The 21,537-nt window shown below is 43.4% G+C and overlaps 1 protein-coding gene and 1 pseudogene across 1 annotated transcript; both read right to left on the reverse strand.

The window, feature by feature from the left end:
* Nucleotides 1-4,856: 4,856 nt before the first annotated feature.
* LOC117044823 lies at nt 4,857-4,986 on the reverse strand (annotated as a pseudogene).
* Nucleotides 4,987-11,011: 6,025 nt separating this feature from the next.
* RNASEH1 (ribonuclease H1) lies at nt 11,012-21,026 on the reverse strand. The gene is given in 10 exon segments (XM_033143047.1): nt 11,012-11,426; nt 11,921-12,045; nt 13,855-13,936; nt 14,354-14,408; nt 15,882-15,924; nt 15,927-15,980; nt 17,468-17,647; nt 18,686-18,754; nt 19,812-19,933; nt 20,800-21,026. Coding segments are annotated over 10 exon segments (948 nt in total). The 5' UTR covers nt 20,931-21,026; the 3' UTR covers nt 11,012-11,339.
* Nucleotides 21,027-21,537: the final 511 nt, after the last annotated feature.

Below are 21,537 nucleotides of genomic sequence, written 5' to 3' on the forward strand. Positions count from 1 at the left end.
CTCTGAAAATAGAACGGTTCAGAATTAAGCTGGAACTGTATTTGTGGAGAATTTTGTAAATTTGATTTTAATTTTTTTTAAAAGTTGGGAGAGAGAACTGCATGTGTCTGCCTCATCTGATATTTGCCTGGTAAAGATTTGTATTTGTGTGTATATTTTGCTAGACTGCCTGTAATAAGAATATTTGGTCCATGGGGTCACGAAGAGTCGGACACGACTGAACGACTGAACAACAACAAATAAGAATATTAAGGTCATATACACCTGTAACTATTTTGACTCCCAACTGACCAAGTATTTCTTTGTCTCAGGAACAAAGGGGGGGTTGCCCTTCCAGCTACACAGCAGCTCTCTGCCTGAGTGATAATCTCTGGCATTCTGATACCTGAGTGCCAGACAGGTAGCCATTCCAGAGATAACAAACCCAGATGAAGACAAAAGGGTGTGATTAACTTGGCTGGGAAACAGAGAAATGTAAATATCTCTTTTGTTTCACTTGATGGGTGTTTGGTGGAGGGCAAGAGGAGGCAGGGGACAGGGTCCAGGATGCTCAGATTACTTCCACCAGACATCCCCTTTCATGATGTAACCATGATGTATCCGGGGGGGGGGGGGTCTTGGGTTACACCCCTTCTGTGATGTATGTGTGAGGTTTCTGGGGGTGGGCCTGGACTCCAGGAGGGATTTTTGAAATGTCTATATAAGGGCCTCCTGAGAAATCTCTACGTGGGACAAGAAGCTACAGTTAGAACTGGATATGGAACAACTGATTGGTTCAAAATTGGGAAAGGAGTACGACAAGGCTGTATATTGTCTCCCTGCTTATTTAACTTATATGCAGAATTCATCATGCGAAAGGCTGGACTGGATGAATCCCCAACCGGAATTAAGATTGCCGGAAAAAATATCAACAACCTCAGATATGCTGATGATACTACCTTGATGGCAGAAAGTGAGGAAGAATTAAAGAACCTTTTAATGAGGGTGAAAGAAGAGAGCGCAAAATATGGTCTGAAGCTCAACATCAAAAAAACTAAGATCATGGCCACTGGTCCCATCACCTCCTGGCAAATAGAAGGGGAAGAAATGGAGGCAGTGAAAGATTTCACTTTCTTGGGTTCCATGATCACTGCAGATGGTGACAGCAGTCATGAAATTAGAAGACGCCTGCTTCTTGGGAGAAAAGCAATGACAAACCTAGACAGCATCTTAAAAAGCAAAGACATCACCTTGCCGACAAAGGTCCGTATAGTTAAAGCTATGGTTTTCCCAGTAGTAATGTACGGAAGTGAGAGCTGGACCATAAAGAAGGCTGATCGCCGTAGAATTGATGCTTTTGAATTATGGTGCTGGAGGAGACTCTTGAGAGTCCCATGGACTGCAAGAAGATCAAACCTATCCATTCTCAAAGAAATCAGCCCTGAGTACTCACTAGAAGGACAGATCCTGAAGTTGAGGCTCCAGTACTTTGGCCACCTCATGAGAAGAGAAGAATCCCTAGAAAAGACCCTGATGTTGGGAAAGATGGAGGGCACAAGGAGAAGGGGACGACAGAGGATGAGATGGTTGGACAGTGTTCTTGAAGCTACTAACATGAGTTTGGCCAAACTGCGAGAGGCAGTGAAGGATAGGTGTGCCTGGCGTGCTCTGGTCCATGGGGTCACGAAGAGTCGGACACGACTGAACGACTGAACAACAACAACATATAAGGGCTTGCACACATGGGCTCTGGGTCCCTCCCCTGCTCTCCTGTGTGTGAGTGGAGTCACTCTGTTGCAACAGCGATAATAAAGACTTTGCTTCTCAAACTTCTCTGGTTGGCCTCTGTTATATTCTCCTACCGATGGACAACCTACAAAGGGCTGTTGTGTACCCCATAAGGGAATAAGGGCAGGTTTTTGTTTTATGACACTGCCTAAGCTGGTGCAGGCAACACTCTGCTTACACAGGGGTTACATTCCAGGGATAGGACATAAAGCCAAAATAGTGTATAGTCAAAACACATTGGGTGCAATGGTGGGTGGAATTGCCAAAGTTCCCCCCCCCCACAGGTGCCCTCCCCCTTTTTGCTCCCTTTGATTTTTCTATTTTAAAAAAATGCCAAACATGTAAAGCTGAATGTGCACAAGTTAAATGCTTGTAGATTGCGAGTGACCTGTACTTTAACAGTACAAAATATCAGTTTGAGTACATAAGTTTTGGTACAAGAAATGCTGCTCTTACTTGTTATTATATGGCATTTGCACATCGCAGCATCAACCCAAATTTGCTATCTCATGACGAAACAGGAAATGCCCTGGGCTATTGTCACAAAATCTGAAAATAATCTGCTCCTGGATAAAACTGAACAGCAAGTCTTGGAGAATTTGGAGTGTCTGCCAGGGTAGATCAATCAGTGGTTCCATTTCTCAAAAGAGAAAACACAGAAGTAAAAGGCAGAAACTGAATTATGTTGATTTTTTCCTGGCATTTTTAAAAAAGTCAAATTCTAATCTAGACCAATGAATTTGATAACACTCATAATCAAGTTTTTTTAAAAAAGAATCAGGGCTAAGAATCCTGCACGTATCTACTCAGAAGTGCAATTGTTTTCGATGGGTTTTATGCCCAGGTAAGTGTGTGAAAGATTGCAGCCTAATTCAGTCATAAAATACTGAGAGAGGTCATTTATAATAGACACATGACATGAGTTATTGACTGACCCTAATAATGCATACTTGAAAATATATCCCATTGATTTCAGGGGACTTACGTCCAAGTAAGCACCCTTAGGATTTCAACCCTGGTAGCAAATGTTCTGCTGTATAAAAACAAACACCTGAATTGCAGAGATGAGTACTCAAAATTATTTTTTAAAAAACACAACCCTGTTCTTCATAGTCCCTGTGGAGTTCTGTGCATGTGGGCTTGTAGCATCAGATGCTCCTACCTGAAATAATGTGTCACCCATTCAGCTCCTTTTTGGAAAGGCTATTCCTTCCGTCTGAGCTATGCTCAGGTTGAGCTAGTGCTCTTCCATCTATTTCCTTGCCATCTTTGAAAAGTTATTTCATTCCGTTGCCCCTTTAGGGAAGTGATGTTGCCAGATGTTCTGCGAGAAGACTCAGCACGACTTCCAATAGCTTGTGGGAGGTTTACTTTGGCATGTTGCGTTTGCAAAAGAAAAGGAAAAAAGACTGGCTTGGTGGGGTTAAAGAAGATTTCTCCTTCGAGTGGATCTTATCTCCGGTCTTTGTTTGGAAGGTAGGTCAGCCTGAACCTTGGGCGGCTTTGCAGAATTAATAGCGGAAGCTGCCTGTTCTCTCATTGCAATCAACAGTATGCTTGGCAGTGTTAATCTGCTGCTGGCTAATTTAATGGTCTCTGCCTGCATAACTTTAGATAATTGCTTTTGTTCCTTGGGCAACATGTTGAGGAAAGTTGTCATTTGCTCCCCTAGGAAATACCAGGGTGAACAAATGGGCCCTGAAGCAGTCAATCCCAGATTGACTCTTCCCCCGCCCCCCAACTCAGAGAGAGAACCCAGTGTTGCTGCAAGACAGAAAAAGAACCTTTTTCAAATCTACTGGTCATGATCACCGGTGGATTATAGAAATATCTAGACACATGTCTAGCTACGTAATGCTGAGTCAGACTGTTGATCCATTTGGCCCAGTACTGTCTACACTGATTGGCAGCAGTTCTCCAGACAGGGCATGTTCCCAGCCCTACCAGGAACCAAACCTGGGATCCTCTGCATAGCAAGGAGATGCTCTTATCATTGAACTGTTGCTTTTTGTGGGTGATTTCAGTTGATAGTCAAGACCTTAGCAGAACTGGATGATTGCAATCAACAATAGTCTCTGCATGGCCCAGACATTCACGACAACCTCTACTGAAATAACTGGCACAATGTTGGATAATACCCTGCCTTTTAATAAGATTGCATTATGCCGTGCCCACTGTCTTACGGGACATTTTTGGGAGAAGAAAAGGCCAAGGAGTAAACCCTACACAAATATATAGAGTGGAGTCCCTAAGACGATTGGATGACTCCTTGTACTCCTCCTTCCGACAACTCCTGCAGCCAAGCTGGTGCCAGACGTATCGCTCTGCTTTTCTTTGGATCACATCAGCGAGGCCAAGAAGGGGGACTTGTTGTTTGGGCAGCACTGCCCAGGCTTGCACCCCAGAAAGGTCATTTTGGGCGCTGTGGTCTGAACCACAGAGCCTAGGGCTTGCCGATCGGAAGGTCGGCGGTTTGAATCCCCACGACGGGGTGAGCTCCCGTTGCTCGGTCCCAGCTCCTGCCAACCTAGCAGTTCAAAAGCATGTCAAAGCGCAAGTAGATAAATAGGTACCGCTTCAGCGGGAAGGTAAATGGCGTTTCCGTGCGCTGCTCTGGTTCGCCAGAAGCGGCTTAGTCATTCTGGCCCACATGACCCGGAAGCTGTCTGCGGACAGATGCCGGCTCACTCGGCCAATAAAGCGAGATGAGCGCGCAACCCCAGAGTCTTCTGCGACTGGACCTTATGGTCCAGGGTACCTTTACCTTTACCTTTAACAAGGTAAGCAAAACAATGTGGGAGGCAGCAGTTACAAGTTAGGATAACCGGTTTCTGCAGCCACAGCAGGTGCTGTGATTCTGCAGTAGTCGGACTTCACCCCAAGGCACACTCCATTGTTCCTCAAGACAGACAGATGCCAACGATTGTGCTGAGATTTCTGCCAAAGCGGTAACAGTGATTGCAACTCAGTCTTTATTGTAACCATTCTTGGCTATCCTTGCAGCACCGTCAAATTATACATTTCAGTTTATGAATAAGATTTCTATTCCCCCCCCCCCAGGAAGCACCTTTAGTCATCACTATGTTCCGAGAGAGGGTACACAAACACAGTCCCCCACTACCGCAGATTATGTAGTCAAGTTTCCTGCATTTAGGAGATAGCAGCACACCTGGAGTGCAGTAGAGCCTCACCCTGGGGTCACCCCTGCTAGGTAACTTTGTGTGTGTTTATTTTGTTAACTGAAATGTCTACAAGCGGAACTTTCATGAAGTGTACGAAGGTGTTATGCAACATACACAAATTTTAATAGAATCAGTAAAAGTATCTATAAAAGCGTAATAAAAAGCGTCGGTTAAACAGTAGGTACAGGTTGGTTTTCCCAGTAGCGATGTATGGAAGTGAGAGCTGGACCATAAAGAAGGCTGATGCCGAAGAATTGATGCTTTTGAATTCTGGTGCTGGAGGAGACTCTTGAGAGTCCCATGGACTGCAAGATCAAACCTATCCATTCTGAAGGAAATCAGCTCTGAGTGCTCACTGGAAGGGCAGATCCTGAAGCTGAGGCTCCAATACTTTGGCCACCTCATGAGAAGAGAAGACTCCCTGGAAAAGACCCTTGTGTTGGGAAAGATGGAGGGCACAAGAAGAAGGGGATGACACAGGACGAGATGGTTGGACAGTGTTCTTGAAGCTACTAACATGAGTTTGACCAAACTGCAGGAGGCAGTGGAAGACAGGAGTGCCTGGCATGCTCTGGTCCATGGGATCACGAAGAGTCGGACATGACTAAACAACAACAGCAGCAGGTTGGTTAGAAAGAAATTCACAAGGTGAAAGCCTGCCTAAACAATTACCATTTTCAGAAGACATCTAAAAGAAGGTAGGGATGGTTCCTGCCAAACCTCTACTAGTTCAGCAGGAAGTAAGTCTCACTATTCAATGGGGCTTAGTTCCAAGTAAGCGTGCATCAGAATGATTCCTCCCACCGAAACACACACACACACACACACACACACTGTGGACTAAGCCTTGCAACCTATAACATTACAGGCTTTTAGCATGAAGCTACAAGGCAAGAGCGAGGCTGGAGAGAGACAGGCCGTGCATTTCTGATGCCAGAAGGCAAAGATCAGGTATTACAGCTTCACTGCAGGGTATGGGTGTGTGTGTGTGGCTTATTCTTTTGATTCTGCTGCCACATAGGCAATCAAGTGGAAAGCTGTCATCATATTGGGCCTGCTTGCACAGAAGAAAAGTCGGGTAGCGTTCTCGCCTTTCATGTAGCAGGAGAGAAATAGGGCAGTTTGCCAGGCTGCGCAGGACCCCAAGAATTTATTACGCTCAAGGCTCAATCTATATACACACACATCTCCTTGAACATTAAATTCCAGATGGACATTGCTCACAGCAGGAGCCTAAGGAAACACCAAATGTTGCATCTCGGTGTTGTTGTCGGGGTTTTCCTCCCCTTTTCCTTTTCTCAATTATTTTTAATTCAGCTCCCCTCTCGTTTGTGGATTTCCAAGCATATGCCAAGCACAGCTTGCCACACATCAAATGATTTTTATTTTGCTGGTGTATCCAAAACTGACACAGGGCAGGATCAGAAGCGATCAGCAGGAGTGGGGTTTTCCCCCCCCCTTGTAAAACCCCCTCCCCAAAAAACCTGCCTGCTCCCATGGATGCCTGGAGGGCTGCATTTTCTCCAGCTCCCTGGACTGCTAGAAACGCACCACACGAAACACTCCAGCAAATCAATTCTGAGTCAGATGCTCCTCACAATGCTCCCCTCGGTCCCTCTAGGCAAAACTGAAGGAATTTCTTCTAAGCTAAGCAGGCCAGAAGGCTGTCTGAAAAAGACAGATAGGCAGAGAGAAAATGAGCTCTAAAGGTGCAAGTAATGGAAGGCTTTCTTAAGTCTCTCGGCTCAAGCTAGAAGGCTGGTCAGGGGGAGCTGAGAAACAACAGTCAGCAGTAGGCCATCTTGAGTTCTTTTTTCAGGTCTCAGAGCTCAGGTGAAGAAAGTTAAATACTGCAGTGGTAATCATTTTGATTACCCCCCTGGGCTAACGTTATTTAAAACTATTGCTGGAGTGCTGGGCTTTTGGGGAAAACAAGGGAGCCTTATGGCACTTTAAAAAACTATGGGTGAGATTCACATAATGAACCTCGTCAGCAGAAGTCCCACACAAGGACTTCTGACCCCTCTTCCCCTGTGCATCCCCCAAAATTGAGCATGGTGCAAGGAGGGACAACCCTGACCAGCAAACTGAAATGCTTGTGCAGTTAGAAGTGCGCAACATTTGATTACCCCCCTAAAAAATTGTGGCATAAGCTAGCGGGTAACGAACATGGTGCCTGGCAGCTATTGTGATATTTCTTATCCCTGTCCTCTGGCCATGCTACCTGATGACAGCTGTAGTCCAGTGGCATCTGGAGGGACTGAGGCTCCCTATAAGCTTTTGTGGACCAGAGTCTGCCTTATCAGATGCCAGAAATGTTATCCTAAGACAGCAAGCTCACACACACACATTGTGTTCAATGGAGTTTCTACCCAAATAAATAGGCACTGAGTTACAATGAAGTCCTTATTTTATTCAGCATGCTTCAGTTACAATGCAGCTTTCATCCCTCAGTGGTAGCTTTGGAAGGGAGAGCACAGGAGAAATTGCAACCCATTTCCGAAAGATCTTCCACTTTTTTAAAAACGTTACTTAATAGATGTTTCACGTTCCTTTCAGATACAGTATCTGTGAACCAAATCCTCTATTACAATACTGTCCCTTGCCCGCCTCTTCCACATGTCAATCTACCATGTGACTAGTGCCTTTTAAATAGCTAGCTATAGTGGTCAAGTTCACATGTTTATCATAAGCTAGGCTTAATAAACCGCAATGTGAATTGGCAGCATGCTGGTGAGCGAAGCCTATTTACTTCTCCCAACCAGGAATCACTGCCCGTGATGTCCAATCTGGGATTTTGTTGCTCCCCAAAAGGTCAGCATTTGTAAGCCAACAACCTCTGTTTAAAAGCTGTTTTTTCTAATCCTGCCTTGTTTGGATGCAAAAAAAAACCCAAGAATTTCAGGTTTGGACATTAAGCTCCCATCATCCTTGACCATTTGTCCTGCTTCCTGGGGCAGTTGTAGTTCAGCAAAATCTGGAGGGGCAAAGGTTTTCCACATCTTAACATTGTTGGCTGGCATCCGACAGGTCACATCTAACATTGTGGTTTATTAAACCCAGGATTCATGGCTTGTTGTGTGTGAACATACCCATTAAGTAGACATGCTTGGATTCAGAGTTTGCTCCTGCTGACAAAAGAGGAAGGAGGCAGCTTTCACCAATTTATCCTTCCCTTGCAGCCCCTTGGAAAATCTGTTTTCTAAGGTTGAAGGACACTCCAGAATATTGCAGCAGGCTGGAGGGAAATATTATATTGAAAGCTGTCTTCTTCCACCAACAGGATCTTCTGCTGGATCTAAGGCCTTCCATGAATGAAAAGAATCTTTCCATTTGCAGAAAGCACACTTACAACCAAAGTCTTAATATTTAGAAGATGTGCTATGTGGATGTTTACGACTAGTGACGTACTAGCATGTCAAAAGGCCACAAGCCTCCTGGAAGATTAAATTTCCCCTCAAATCTTCATGGGAGAAAAACTTCTTATTGTTTGAGAAAATAAAAGCTGCTGAATGCACAGGCAGCCTTATCTCTACTAATGCACACACAGAAAAATCTATTTTATTGTGTATTTTAATTATGTGTGGCCATGTTTTTATAACTGGTTTTATATTTGTATACTTGCTTGGAAGTCATTGTGGCAAGTAAGTAAGTAAAAATGAAGGCTATACATTTTTTAGAGTCAAATATACAAGACAAGACAATCGGGAAGATTGAGGTGCTCTTTTATTTATCACCCACCCTGATTACATACATCCTGATTTTATGCATATGTACTTGGAAGCAAGACCCAGCCTGTTCACTGCGGTAACATGTACAGGATTGCAGCCTCAGATCTTGACCAAGGCTGTGATCCTAACTCCTTATCTGGGAATAAGCTCCATTGAATTCAGTAGGACATCTGAGTAGACATGGTTACAATTGCAGGACAACCTCCAGACTTTGTAGCCATTCTCTATGGCGTTTGGGCCAACCTTTTCCTCCCTTGTTCAGATCCATTTCTAATTTGAAATTGTCTTTTGCGCTGCCTGCCGTGATTGTAAATAGCCTTAAACCAGGGAGGCTGCACTAATGGGCCATAAACAATGAGAGCAAGCTGCAGAGAACTCTACTCCAGCCACTTCTATAGGAAGTGCGTGCTTTTTAAGAGCTTGGGTTGAGCTGCATTCCTGCCTTGACTGCATTACATTCAATGGGGCAAGTCAAAATACAATACCACGCCCCTTAAGCCTGTGTGACAATAGCTGGAACACAGAAGCTGGTGACTAAAACTGGCTACACATCCCCTTCTGCCAGTAGAGGTTTGGTTGACACAAATCATTCCCGGCCTCTTCTAGACATCTAAAAACAAATAGACGTTTGCAATGTCAGTTTATTTTTTATCAGCCAGTATTTATTATTGATGTTTGCAATTTCTATGCTGCATTTTTATGGTAGTGTTGTCTAATTATTTCAACGAAAAGAAAAAGAAATTAAAGTGTATCAGGAATGGGGGGGGAACAAACTTTGTGGGTTGTTTGTTTTGCATCGCCCAAATAAAATAACCTTGTAAATATGCAGAAATTAGACCACCGAAGTCGTCCACGAATCATAAGTGTTTCTCGTGGTTCCAGGTTTCTTGATGACAATACAACATCTCCTCCTCCTGGTAAAATAAGCAATAACCTCAGCAGACGGGGAGAAGCTCTAGGAGGGAGAAGAGTCGTGGAATAAAACATCTGCTGTGTATTCCGAGCCATCACCTCCCAGGGAGATTGGCAAATGACTTCTGCCTTGCCAGTTCAAGGAGAGACAGATCAACAGCACCATGCTCTCTGATGGATGAAGGGGAATATGAAGAGAGGATTGGTCATGAGAGGTCATTAATAATCTCAGAGAACCATGAAAACTGTCAAAGTCGAATTGCAGGGCGTCTGGGCAGGGGGGAAAAAATCCAAGACTTGGAATGCATTTCTCTGCACTATTATTGTCGATCCATTTGGAGAGGCACACAGCTAAATAAGCAATGGCCACAACACAGTTGTTGGGATCCAGTTGGTGCCCTTGAATTTCGGGGGGGGGGGGCTTTTAAACCAGCAGCAGTCTGCTAACTCTAGAAGGATATTTATTTACCATCCCTAATGCCACCTTCCAGTTTGTGCCGGGTAGTAACCCATGAGCAAATAAATAAATAAATAAATAAATAAATAAATAAATAAATAAATAAATAATAATCATTTATTTATACCCCGCCTATCTGGCTGGGTTTCCCCAGCCACTCTGGGCGGCTTCCAACATATTGTTAAAATACAATAATCTATTAAACATTAAAAGCTTCCCTAAACAGGGCTGCTTTCAGATGTCTCCTAAAAGTCTGGTAGTTGGTTTTCTCTTTGACATCTGGTGGGAGGGCGTTCCACAGGGCAGGTGCCACTACCGAGAAGGCCCTCTGCCTGGTTCCCTGTAACTTGACTTCTCGTAGCGAGGGAACCGCCAGAAGGCCCTCAGCACTGGACCTCAGTGTCTGGGCAGAACGATTGGAGTGGAGACGCTCCTTCAGGTATATCTGGACCGAGGCAGTTTAGGGCTTTAAAGGTCAGCACCAACACTTTGAATTGTCCATGGCCACAGGGAATGGGGGGGGGGAGAGGATCACGTCATCCTCTGTTGGCATAAGTCAAAATGTGACCCCCAGGCCTTTCTTATCAGGCCCTTGGGACTCTCACCAGCCCTACTTTACCCTCCTCCAGTGTTTCTGTGACTGGAGTGTATCTCTGAACTCCAATAATGCCTCTGGGTTGCCTGGTGGACTCTGTGTAGAAACTGTACCTATTGTAAAAAGTCAGAAAGGTGCATTTGCTGCTCTTCCTATTTTTACTTCTGGCCCCATCCACCAATAACTTGGTTAATAACAGGCTCCCCGCATGTGGATTAAAGTATGAATTGGAACAGTTTTTTTGGCTGATTTGAGTATACTGTCCTGAGGTTGCTACTACCGGTAATGTGTATTTGGCACATGCTGTTGTAATCTATGATTTTGGCGTTTATTGTTATTATCTGTCGCAGTTGAGAAGCCAAGATGAAAAAACAAAAACTTTTATTAATTTTTTATATATAAAACACAACTCTTGAATGTACAACTGTGAAACAAACGACATGCTCTGGCAACGCCTTACGTAAAATTCTGTGGTGTCGTAACTCTTCATAACCAGAATGCATCAAACAAGCATTTTGTTCAAATATCTCTAGCCGTTTTTAGAATACTCCTAAGTATCAAAACCTGAGGCTTCTCAATATCAATAAACTGGATGGAGTGTCAGTAAAACTCACATTTATCCATGACAATTGCATCCTGTTAGTCAGAAATGTTGTTACTCTTCCCCCAAAGTCAATGGATATTTCTAACACATTCTAGGACAAGGACTTTCCAGCTCCTTTTTTTGCTAGTCGATCAGCTGCTTCATTTCCAGAAAAGCCAGAATGACCTGGAACGTGTTTCTGTTAACGGTAAATTGAACCAGTTACTACAACTGTACAACCACCTTCATTTTATGACTATCTCCCCACCCTCCACATCTCACGAGACAGCTTTCAGTTCAAAGTGCCAAAAATGACTCTTAAAAAATGCCAATACTCAATTCTTGTTTTTATCAAAAGCTAGGGAACAGACACGCAAAATGGTTTGCTACTGTTAAGGCAGCGTGTTGGTAAGACATTTTTTCCCAGCCCCAAACCCGCAAAGAGCTAGAAAGCAAGATTGTATTTCAATTCGCCCCCAAAAAAACTGGTGAAGAAAAATACAAGGCTCAGAATAAAATGCTGTTTTCTGATTCAAAACATAACAAAACACAGGCCTTCCGCTGGACTGGTAACCAAACACTTGCACATCTCCATTAAACGGAATTACTTGCATTGTTTTGTTAACATTCATTTTTAATAGTATGCACTTGCTATTTATGAAGAAGTCTGCCTTTTCAGACCACATAACTTACCCACTGGATATCCATGCCTTCCGAAAGCTTATCAAGCCTTTCAAAGTCCTCTCTGTTTGTTACATCTGCTCCTTTGTATGTTTTCCAATCATTCTTCTTCCAGTTTTTAACCCAGCTTGTCATACCTATGTAAGAACAAGATGAATCTGTTGAATCGTGACTTTTTTTAAGGACTGCTGAAATTGTCCTCGGATTCTACCGCACATCTGCAAAATGCCATCCAGTTGTGCTGTTCAAAGAAGTGCACATGGTGGTGAATCCAAGCTGGGTCTAGGCAGGCACTGAATGTTTGCTGTAATAAATATGCAGCCCATTATAAGTCATGCATATTCATTTTGACTTTGGGCCTACCATTTTAAGCACCGGTCAGCTTATAGCTGGTCTTGCCTGCCATAAGGAGAAGCTGAAGTCCAGATCTTGAAGGGGACATTTGTGGACAGAGACCCACTTCAAGAGTAGATAGCGGGTAACATCTGCAGATGTCCAGGTCTCTCTCGAAATACAAAAGTTAAAACCAGATGCGGATTCTACAGTTAACAACCAACCTCTAACCTTTGCTTTTGAGAAGGAAGTCACCTTCTGGGCATATATGGGTATTTATTTATCAGGTTTGTTGGATCCCTGCCAATATGGGTTTTAAACATAGGAAATGCCAGTCCCTAGCTTGGGAACAAATGCATCCAAGTTGAAAGAGGATAAATCCAGAAAGGCATCGTTGACTGGTAAATCTTGAGACTGGGGGTTGGCTGGAAAAGAAACAGTATATGATGGAGAACAGCCTCCCTTGCCCACAATTCTATTATTGATTAAGTATTCTCCGGAGAGCAGCATTTGTTAGCTTTCAATGTAAACCCTTCCCAAGCCACTAGCTTTTAATAGGAAAAACACCCAACACTCATTCACATGCCTGCTTACCACTAAAGGTAAAGTACCCCTGACTGTTAGGTCCAATCATGGACGACTCTGGGGTTGTGGCGCTCATCTCATTTTACTGGCCAAGGGAGCCGGTGTTTGTCCGCAGACAGCTTCCGGGTCATGTGGCTAGCATGACTAAGCCGCTTCTGGCGAACCAGAGCAGCACACAGAAACACCATTTACCTTCCCGCCAGAGCGGTACCTAGTAGTTCTTTATCATGGTTGACGACCAGCGCGCACACAACACACAAAAGACACATACAGAATCAATAATAAATGCAATTAAAATTGATCTGAGATTTGATCTAAAAGGGGTTGGCCGCCTTAAAATTAAAGTACATTAAAATTAATAATTATTGCTTTAAAAAAAATAAATTTAATTTTAAAATTAATTAAAAGAATCAGTAATTCAGATTATTATAATACTTAAATCGAAAGAAGGATCAGGAGCCAGTTAATAGCGACAGCACAGAACTCTGCCAGTGGTACCTATTTATCTACTTGCACTTGACATGCTTTCAAACTGCTAGGTTGGCAGGAGCAGGGACTGAACAATGGGAGCTCACCCCGACCTTTCTGATCGGCAAGCCCTAGGCTCTGTGGTTTAGACCCACAGCGCCACATGTGTCCACTATGATCTGCTTAAACATCAAAAGCAAGCATTCATTATATATTACATGCTAAATTCCTAGGTCTTGATATTGGAAAGTTATTTATTTCTAGCCCACCTTTTCTCCAAAGAGCTCAAAATTGTACACATAATTCTCCCCTCACTCTCCATTTTATCCACACAATGCTGTGAGATTAGGTTAGACCAAGAGAATGTGACTGGCCCAAGGTCACTCTGTGAGCTTCATGGCCAAGTGGGACTAGAACTCTGGTCTCCCAGAAAGGTGCTGGAAGCATCTGGTAAATAATCAAATACCAAGTCCCATGCCCTGCACAAACTTATTATCCTTTCAGAAGGCCATTTCACATGCTTCTTGCCTATTATTTATTCCCAATACACAATTGCTTACCTTCGATGGTGAACTTGCTGTCAGTATAGATTGCCAGTTTATTGATATTTTGACTCTTGGCTTGCTCTAGTTGCTTTGCAAGCTGCCTACAGAAAACATTCAGAATACACATTCAGCAGAAAGGAAGTTGAACCATCAATACTGATGCCAAGTTTTCAAAATTGTAACACAAAAAGCAGTGTAACCCAATTCTAGCACTGTTCGTCCAGCAGTTGATGTAAATTATGCTAAAGACAAGGGGGGGAGCCTTGGCCAATTACTTAACTAGGTTTTATGAATTTTCATAATAGCTACATAATTATTCTGCGTCACTGGCCTATCAATTATGGATGTCTTGTTAGGATTTATGAGATAACTTTTTAAATTGTTGTTTCAATTTCTCCAAACAACACTCTAGAGATCCATGCAGTTCCCCCCTTGAAAACAGAAGTGCATTTTCCATTAAAACTAAAAGGCTCAAGCACTCAATCGTGCCAATTCTGTGTTCCATTTAACTTACATGTATTTCAGCCCTTTGATTAGTCTGCCGCCCAGGAAGTCTTTCACTACTATTTCTGTAGGAGTACAAAATACATATAACATTCAAGTAATTTTTTCTCATGCATGAAGCACTTCAAGGCTAATATAGGGATCAAAATACACCCTGTGACCTGAAAGATAAGCCTGCATGTTTATAGGAATAGGAAAACCAATTACAATAACCAATGTTATTCTTCCTTCAAACCACAGATTTTCAAATTTAGTGCTACACCATGTTTGTTTCCACCTGAATTGCTCATATTGGTTAAAAGAAATGCCTGAGGAAGGCTATGGCCCTTCTGTACCCAACAGCCCCTGCCAAAAACCCACCAAGGGTAGGAAGCCCTGTTGAGTGAGATGGGCTGAGGAACTATGGCACTGAGGGATGAAGTAGAAAGGCCGAAACTTGGGACAGAAGCACCTCCTGGGAATGGAAATCCAATCCTTGCTATTTTAAAGTGTTACGTTTTATGTTATTCAGTCAGGCAGACCTCTTATTGCTCCACTTTGGGAGGAAAGTAGGGAGCCAAGTAGGCCACTACCAGGTCTCACATTTCCCCCAAGAGCAACTGGAAGGTTTGAATGGCTTCTCATGCTTTCAAGGCTGCCAGTGCAATATGTGATGAATAGGTTCTGAATGATTTAGAGAAAGCCCCTGGGAAGATGACCATGTTATTAATTATTATTATTATTATTGTTGTTGTTGTTGTTGTTGTTGTTGTTGTTGTTGTTGTTGTTATTAAGCAGTCACTACTTTCCTTTGGTCCACACATTCGTCAAACAAGCCATTTCCTTCAAATGTGACCAAGGAAAGGACAGGATTGGTGGAAAACAAATTGCTCCACCTGGACAAACCACAGAAGCCATACTTTCCCTCTACATATCACAAGCCCTGAAGATCTTCAGCTGAATAGGAAGACACATACTGAGGGCTTTGGAAGCAAATTCTGACAGATGCTCCTGGCATTAATTGCTTCTGCCAGGGACATCTCAGCAGTTATTTTGGACAGCACTGCGCTAGCCTCCATAATGTGACTTCTTACCAGTCTGGTTTCTGGACATTTGCTTAGGTGGGCAAGGAGGCAGCCACTTTATCTATCTGAAGAAGCATGAACTCCTTCAAGACTGAAGAAAAGGGATATACTGTAGAGACGGCACTGTGAGGCTGACTCAGGCTCCTCTTTGTTGCTTAGGAAAGCAGTGGACAGATGCCATGCACACATTTTTCTTCTTCTTACAGCCTAGTCTGCAACCAATGAAACTATGCTTGGACTGGATTCACCTGGCCAAATGGATGGGGCCAGGAACCTACAACTCTTCATAAGAGACAGAAAATTGGATCAAGAGAAGTCCACCCTCTAGCCAAAGTTTTCTTCTGAAAATAATATTAGTGGAAGGACGGGAAAATACCGCGTCCAGATGAAAAACAACAATAGGGATCACTGCAAAAAAAAAGTTATTAGAATGGATTTTATATCAAGTTATTGGACCATTCATTTCTTACTTACAAAGGATGATCGGGTCCCCAATAGACACCAGTTCCAGCACGTGCTTACGGCGCCCGTTACTTGAGCAACACCCATCAGTATAAACAACTGCATAATCTCCTAAAAAATGCAAATGGGGCAAATAATTCAGCAGGAATATTGCCAGCTGGATGGACCTCAGGTATTTTAGTTCTGATATTTAAGAAAGGTGATCAGGACAACCCAACATACTACTGCCAAATTAAAGTCTTATTGAGGTTCCCACAAAATACACATAGGACATATTTTAGAACAATGGGTAAAAAAAAACCATACGAACAAGCCATGTGCTGCTCCCAATGCAGACTGACTTTCAAGGGACATCGCACAACTGAGCCACTTTGTTTTGAACTATTGTATTCAGAAAAAGATAGTGAACTACCAAAAAAGCTGTATGTCACATTAACATTATTGTTATTTTTTTGATATATACTGCCCTTCATCACAAGATCTCAGAGAGGTTCACAGAATAAAACGAAAGATAAAAAACACAAGTTTTAAAACATTTGTCTCCCATGGGTCTTTGACTCCATCAAAGGGTTATTTCATCTATTTACCAGGAGATATAAAAAGCTTTATTATACTAAGGGTCATCATCTACTAGAACCTATTACACAAGTTTGTGACATATTATACATAGTGCAGAAATCTGCAGTAGCTTAAGGAGAGGATAAATGGGATATAATCAAATATAAAATCCTATGTGAACTATTTAAGAGCTCCACACAGAATGTCTGGTATATTACTTTGAACTGTGAAGTAGCTCTCTCTTCTTTAAACAGAGGCATTCATATATCCCTAATTCAGTACAGTGGTACCTCCGGTTGCGGATGGGATCCGTTCCGGAGGTCCAGTCAAATCCTGAGGTTTCCGCAACCTGAGGACCACTTCAGCACATGTGTGCGCAGCGAAACCCGGTAAAATACTTCTGGGTTTGCTGTGCGCACATGCCGAAGTTTACATAACCAGAGGGTTACGTAAACGGAGGTTCGACTGTACTGGAAAAGCTCTCAAGTGTAAAAATTGTTATCGGTCAATGTGTTAAGACCTGGATTCCAAACTCTGTACAGCCACTAATGGTGCAGTTCAAAACCTGGACTACTCTGGTTTAGTGCTGGGGCCACTGCCGAATCCACAAACTTGCTTCACACAACAGTGTGAGTGGAAGGTGAGGGGTGGGGGTGGGGAAGCAAATCACTGCACCAGTAATTGGGACCAATGCAGTCATGTGACAAAGAGGGTTTGGATTGTGTCATAACCCACTAGGCAGCAGCTAAGTCAATTTCAATAGGAGTGACTTGTGCATTTCCAAGAGTAAGAAGACTGCAAAGCTCTTTTGCATATTAAATATATATGCAAAGAACTTCCAATGGGGGGGGGGCTATTGGTTTTCTTTTTGTTCTTGTTTTTCTTAGGTATTTTGTGGTTTGTTATCTTATATTTTTTATGTTGTGAACTGGATAAAGGGTGGTGTACAAATTAATAAATAACAACAGCTGAAAAGCTCTATTTAAAAATTGTAAAGGAGACAACATTGTTTAGTCACCTGCTGCAATAAAGGCACTTACCCGTATATGAGAATTCATCTTTGCGTTCTGGAGGTGTGTAAGGTACCTCAGTGTATTTTACACGCTTTCTCTCACGTTGGTTTTCTGAGGGCTGTTCATATGGTCTCTTGTATGAAACTATAATCTGACGACGATGTTGTCGTCTTACCCTGAACCGATTATTTCTTGGCCTTTCATAAGCTTAGAAGAAACGAAATGCAAGAAAACCAACACATTGAAAGTATAATATTCATGTTCAAGAACCTTATACACCCACAATCACATAAATGAAGTCCCTCTAAAGTAATTAGAAATTAACTCATGAATTAACTGTGAGCAGGACTGCAGAAAAATGCATAGCCACACACAGAGAGAGACAATAAGGGATATACTACAAGACTAAAGAGTGAGCAGCGCTAACTTGTAGAAGTATGCTTTCAGCGATTAAATGGAGAGCAGCACAAATCCACACAAAAGATGAGCTCATGGAAATCCACTGGCAATTTCTAGGACTACTTAGCTGTATCTACTACCATACAATTAGGACACGGTAGTTTTTCCACATATTAGGTACATGTTACAGTTGTGAGTGGCTTATGTAGATCTGTATTGCCTACTGTACAGATAGGCAACAACTGAGAACTCTTGAACAGTGTGCCAGCTTCTATTTGTGCTCACTTGTTACTCTGGATTCTCAACCAAGTGATACATTTAATGTAACTCTTCCATTGTTTGGAATCTATCTTGCGTTAAGATACACATGTATCTTGTGTTAAGTTGCTAGGAGACCCTTTTGAGTACCAAACGACTAACAGTTCTAACAAATCGCCATAATCAAGTAAGTTTTGTATACAAAACCTACAACGAAACCTGGGGAATATTTTCATGAATCTGTAATTTGTCCTGACCTATCGAAGCGCTTGCTTATTTTTATACTCCCAACTCTTTCTATGCCCCTTCTCCAAGCACTCAGGTCCATGACATTCAGCCACCAACAGAAATATGTGGAAGCACTAAACCAGTATCCTGGGCGAGAGCAAACGCAGCGGTGGCACTGAAACCCTGAATCTCTCTTCTGGCAAATACCACACTGAGCAAGAATGAGAGACAGCCAGGTTGCAGTTCAGTAATGCAAAGCACATTAGAAAAGCTCCAGAATGAAAGCACAGGGGGTGTGCAGCCTGGCGCATTATACATCTACTACAGCACCACAAACACAAAGACAATTATGAGGAGCACCTTCTGTAACAACCGCTGGGTCATTAGGTGGTGATGCATCTGCATGTGCTGCATTCCCTGCCAGTGTGCCTAGTTTAAAGGGAACACATTGTATTATGTGACAAAGCAATTGCCAGTACAAGTTCTTCCTGTGCTAGATGATCTGCATACAAAAGTCACGTGGTCCAAGCTCCAATGCAACTGTAGGCTTATCGAAACTGCAATTTGATCTTACATGTTTCCTCAAAAATAAGTCCCACTGCGTTCAGCAGAACCATTCCCAAGGAAGTAAGCAACGGAATGTAGTCTTCATTTCCCAGCTTTCTAAAGTAGCCCACGGGAATATAACAATCTTCAATAGTTAGTCAAGCAGTACCATATCTAAAAATCTTGAACACTGTCATAAAGCAAAGGAATTATTTTAGTTACAAGGTCTTTCAGGCCCCTTATCTGTTGCCTTTCAGATGTTGATGGACTCAAACTTGCATCAGCCCCAGACAGCATGACCAATAGGCAGGGATGGTTTGAGTTGTAGTCCAACATCTGGAAAGCCATATTCTCCCCACCTCTGATCTACTGCAAATGAGATATGCAAGAGGTCTAGACTTTCCCTTCCTTCAGCTGTAACTTCTCACTGCTATTAATGCAAATCCACCATTTTTACTTAAAACCAAGCCAGATCCTAAAACTTTGGTGGAGCAATTATCTGACATAAAAAAAACATCCCAGAACTGAGAACTCAGCCTGTGCCATCTGGAAATACAGCTGACCAGTGATAAGCATATCAAGCTTTCTGTGGGAAGCACACCCACACTAATTACCAGAAGGCTACTCTAAAAATTTTCTGCCAAGCACCACCCTTTACAGCAGGGATCCCCAGACTAAGGCCCGAGGGCTGGATGCGGCCCGAGGGGCACATTTATCCAGCCCCCAGCGACCCCCGCTGCCCGCTCTTACCGGCGCAGCACGGCTGCCCACTTTTGATGGAAATAGCTTGTGTGCATGCGCAAGCGTCATTCCCGGCGCTTTTCTGGGTCTGTGGAGGCCCGTGCGCTCTCCCGCACTCTGGCCAGCCACGCGATCGGCACTGGAGGAAGCAGCCCAAGGTCTGGTAAGCCTGGGGACACCTGCTTTACAGAGTGCTTACCAGTTGAATGACAAAATGTACCTGTTGATCCATCATTTACGAAGTCCCAAGCATCTTCCTCTGTTGAAAACTTCTTGAAGCTAGCATATTTATATTTGTCAACTTGTTCTTTACATTCCTCCCTATAAAAATATAAAGCTATTATTATTATTTTTAAAAAGAAACACAATATCATCTCCAATGCCACCTACTCTTCATTTGAGCAAATCTGGGGACACAAAGGTTTCCCCTATATCAGCTGAAGGGCAATCCTCACAGTTATTGGTAGGAAAGTCTCTCAACCTCAAGAATCCACTATAGGTTTAGCCCTTCAAAGGAGAAAGGTCGGGGTAAGCTATGCAAGCCACTTTGGGGGCCTGGAAACAATTACATAAATCTAACATTTTTTTTTTGTTTTTAAAGTAACTTAAATGCAAAGCCCCACATAACTAAGAGCATTGAACTAGTTTGAGGAAGATTTGGGTTAAAAATCTGCACACAGCTATGAAGCTCGCCCAGAGCCTGACACCTGATCTCAGTACCACCCTGACGGTGGTTGCTAGGAGAATGGGTTCTTTATTATAAAAACGGGGGGGGGGGGGAAGAGAGGGGGAGAGATAATGCTTGCTGCCTTGGGCTCTTTGTACAAGATCGGTGGGTAGAGAACAAGACTCTTTTAATCTCAGGGTTGTGGGGTCGAGCCCTGCGTTGGGCAAGTATACAACACAGATATAGGTATAGGACGATATATAAATTAATTCATTAATAATAACAAATGTAACTGGAAAAAAACTGAGAGACAATGTACATACTCTTGTAAATCAAGGAAAAACTTTCCACACACACATATATATATATGATATATGATATAATATATATATATATAGGAAATTCCTGCATTGTGGGGGGGGGGGGTGGAGTATATGACTCTTGGGGTCCCTTCCAGACTGGGAGGAATACGAAGCCTTTTAGCCCCAGGGAGGGGGCAGCTTGGCCACTCTTCGCTTACCAGGTGCGATACACGCCGGTCCTCCTGCCCTTCCGAACCGCGTAGAACATGTTGCCGCTCCTGACAGTTCCGGGGCCGCTGCTGGGGAGAAAACAAGGATGAGCGAGTAAGGCCAGGATCCGGCGCAGCATAATAACTGCCGACTTCGCCTCTCCTGACCTCCCAACTCCCCACCCACCGCCCTCTCTGTCCGTCTTCGCTGTTCTCCTGCTCTTCCGCTCTCGGGCAGCCGCGCAGGCGCATAACTAGCCACGCTGGAGTTTGAGGTCAGGCTGAAAACAACAACAGCGGCAGCCGACACTTCCGGATCACAAACGGAAGAGGGGGGGAGGGAAGACGCAGCAAGTAACCTCCCCCGCCCCTCATATGGCAGCTATTTAAAACGCGAACCGACCGGAAGAGTGGTGTTTTTCGAGTCTTTTCTCCCCTTAGGGTCCAACCGAGGAAGTGACGACGCGGAGGAAACTACAGTAAACAGTGTTGCGCTCAGGCGCGTTGCCACCACCGCGGTTTCCGCCTTCTCTCCTCAACCTCCTTGCAAAAAGCGGGGGGTGGGAAGGAAATTAAAAAAAAGAAGCCTTAAGAGTGCGCATGCGCTGGAGCCAAAGGCGGGAAAATGAAAAGCACCGGTGTTAATTCAGTGCACCTTACTCAGAGATTTAACAGCCAAATGGGACTGGACTCTGGAGACTTTCTTTTTCACCAACAGCAGCTAATGGCTTTATTTTGCAAACGCTT

This window comes from Lacerta agilis, chromosome 3 (genome assembly GCF_009819535.1).
Source record: "Lacerta agilis isolate rLacAgi1 chromosome 3, rLacAgi1.pri, whole genome shotgun sequence".
NCBI lineage: Eukaryota > Metazoa > Chordata > Lepidosauria > Squamata > Lacertidae > Lacerta > Lacerta agilis.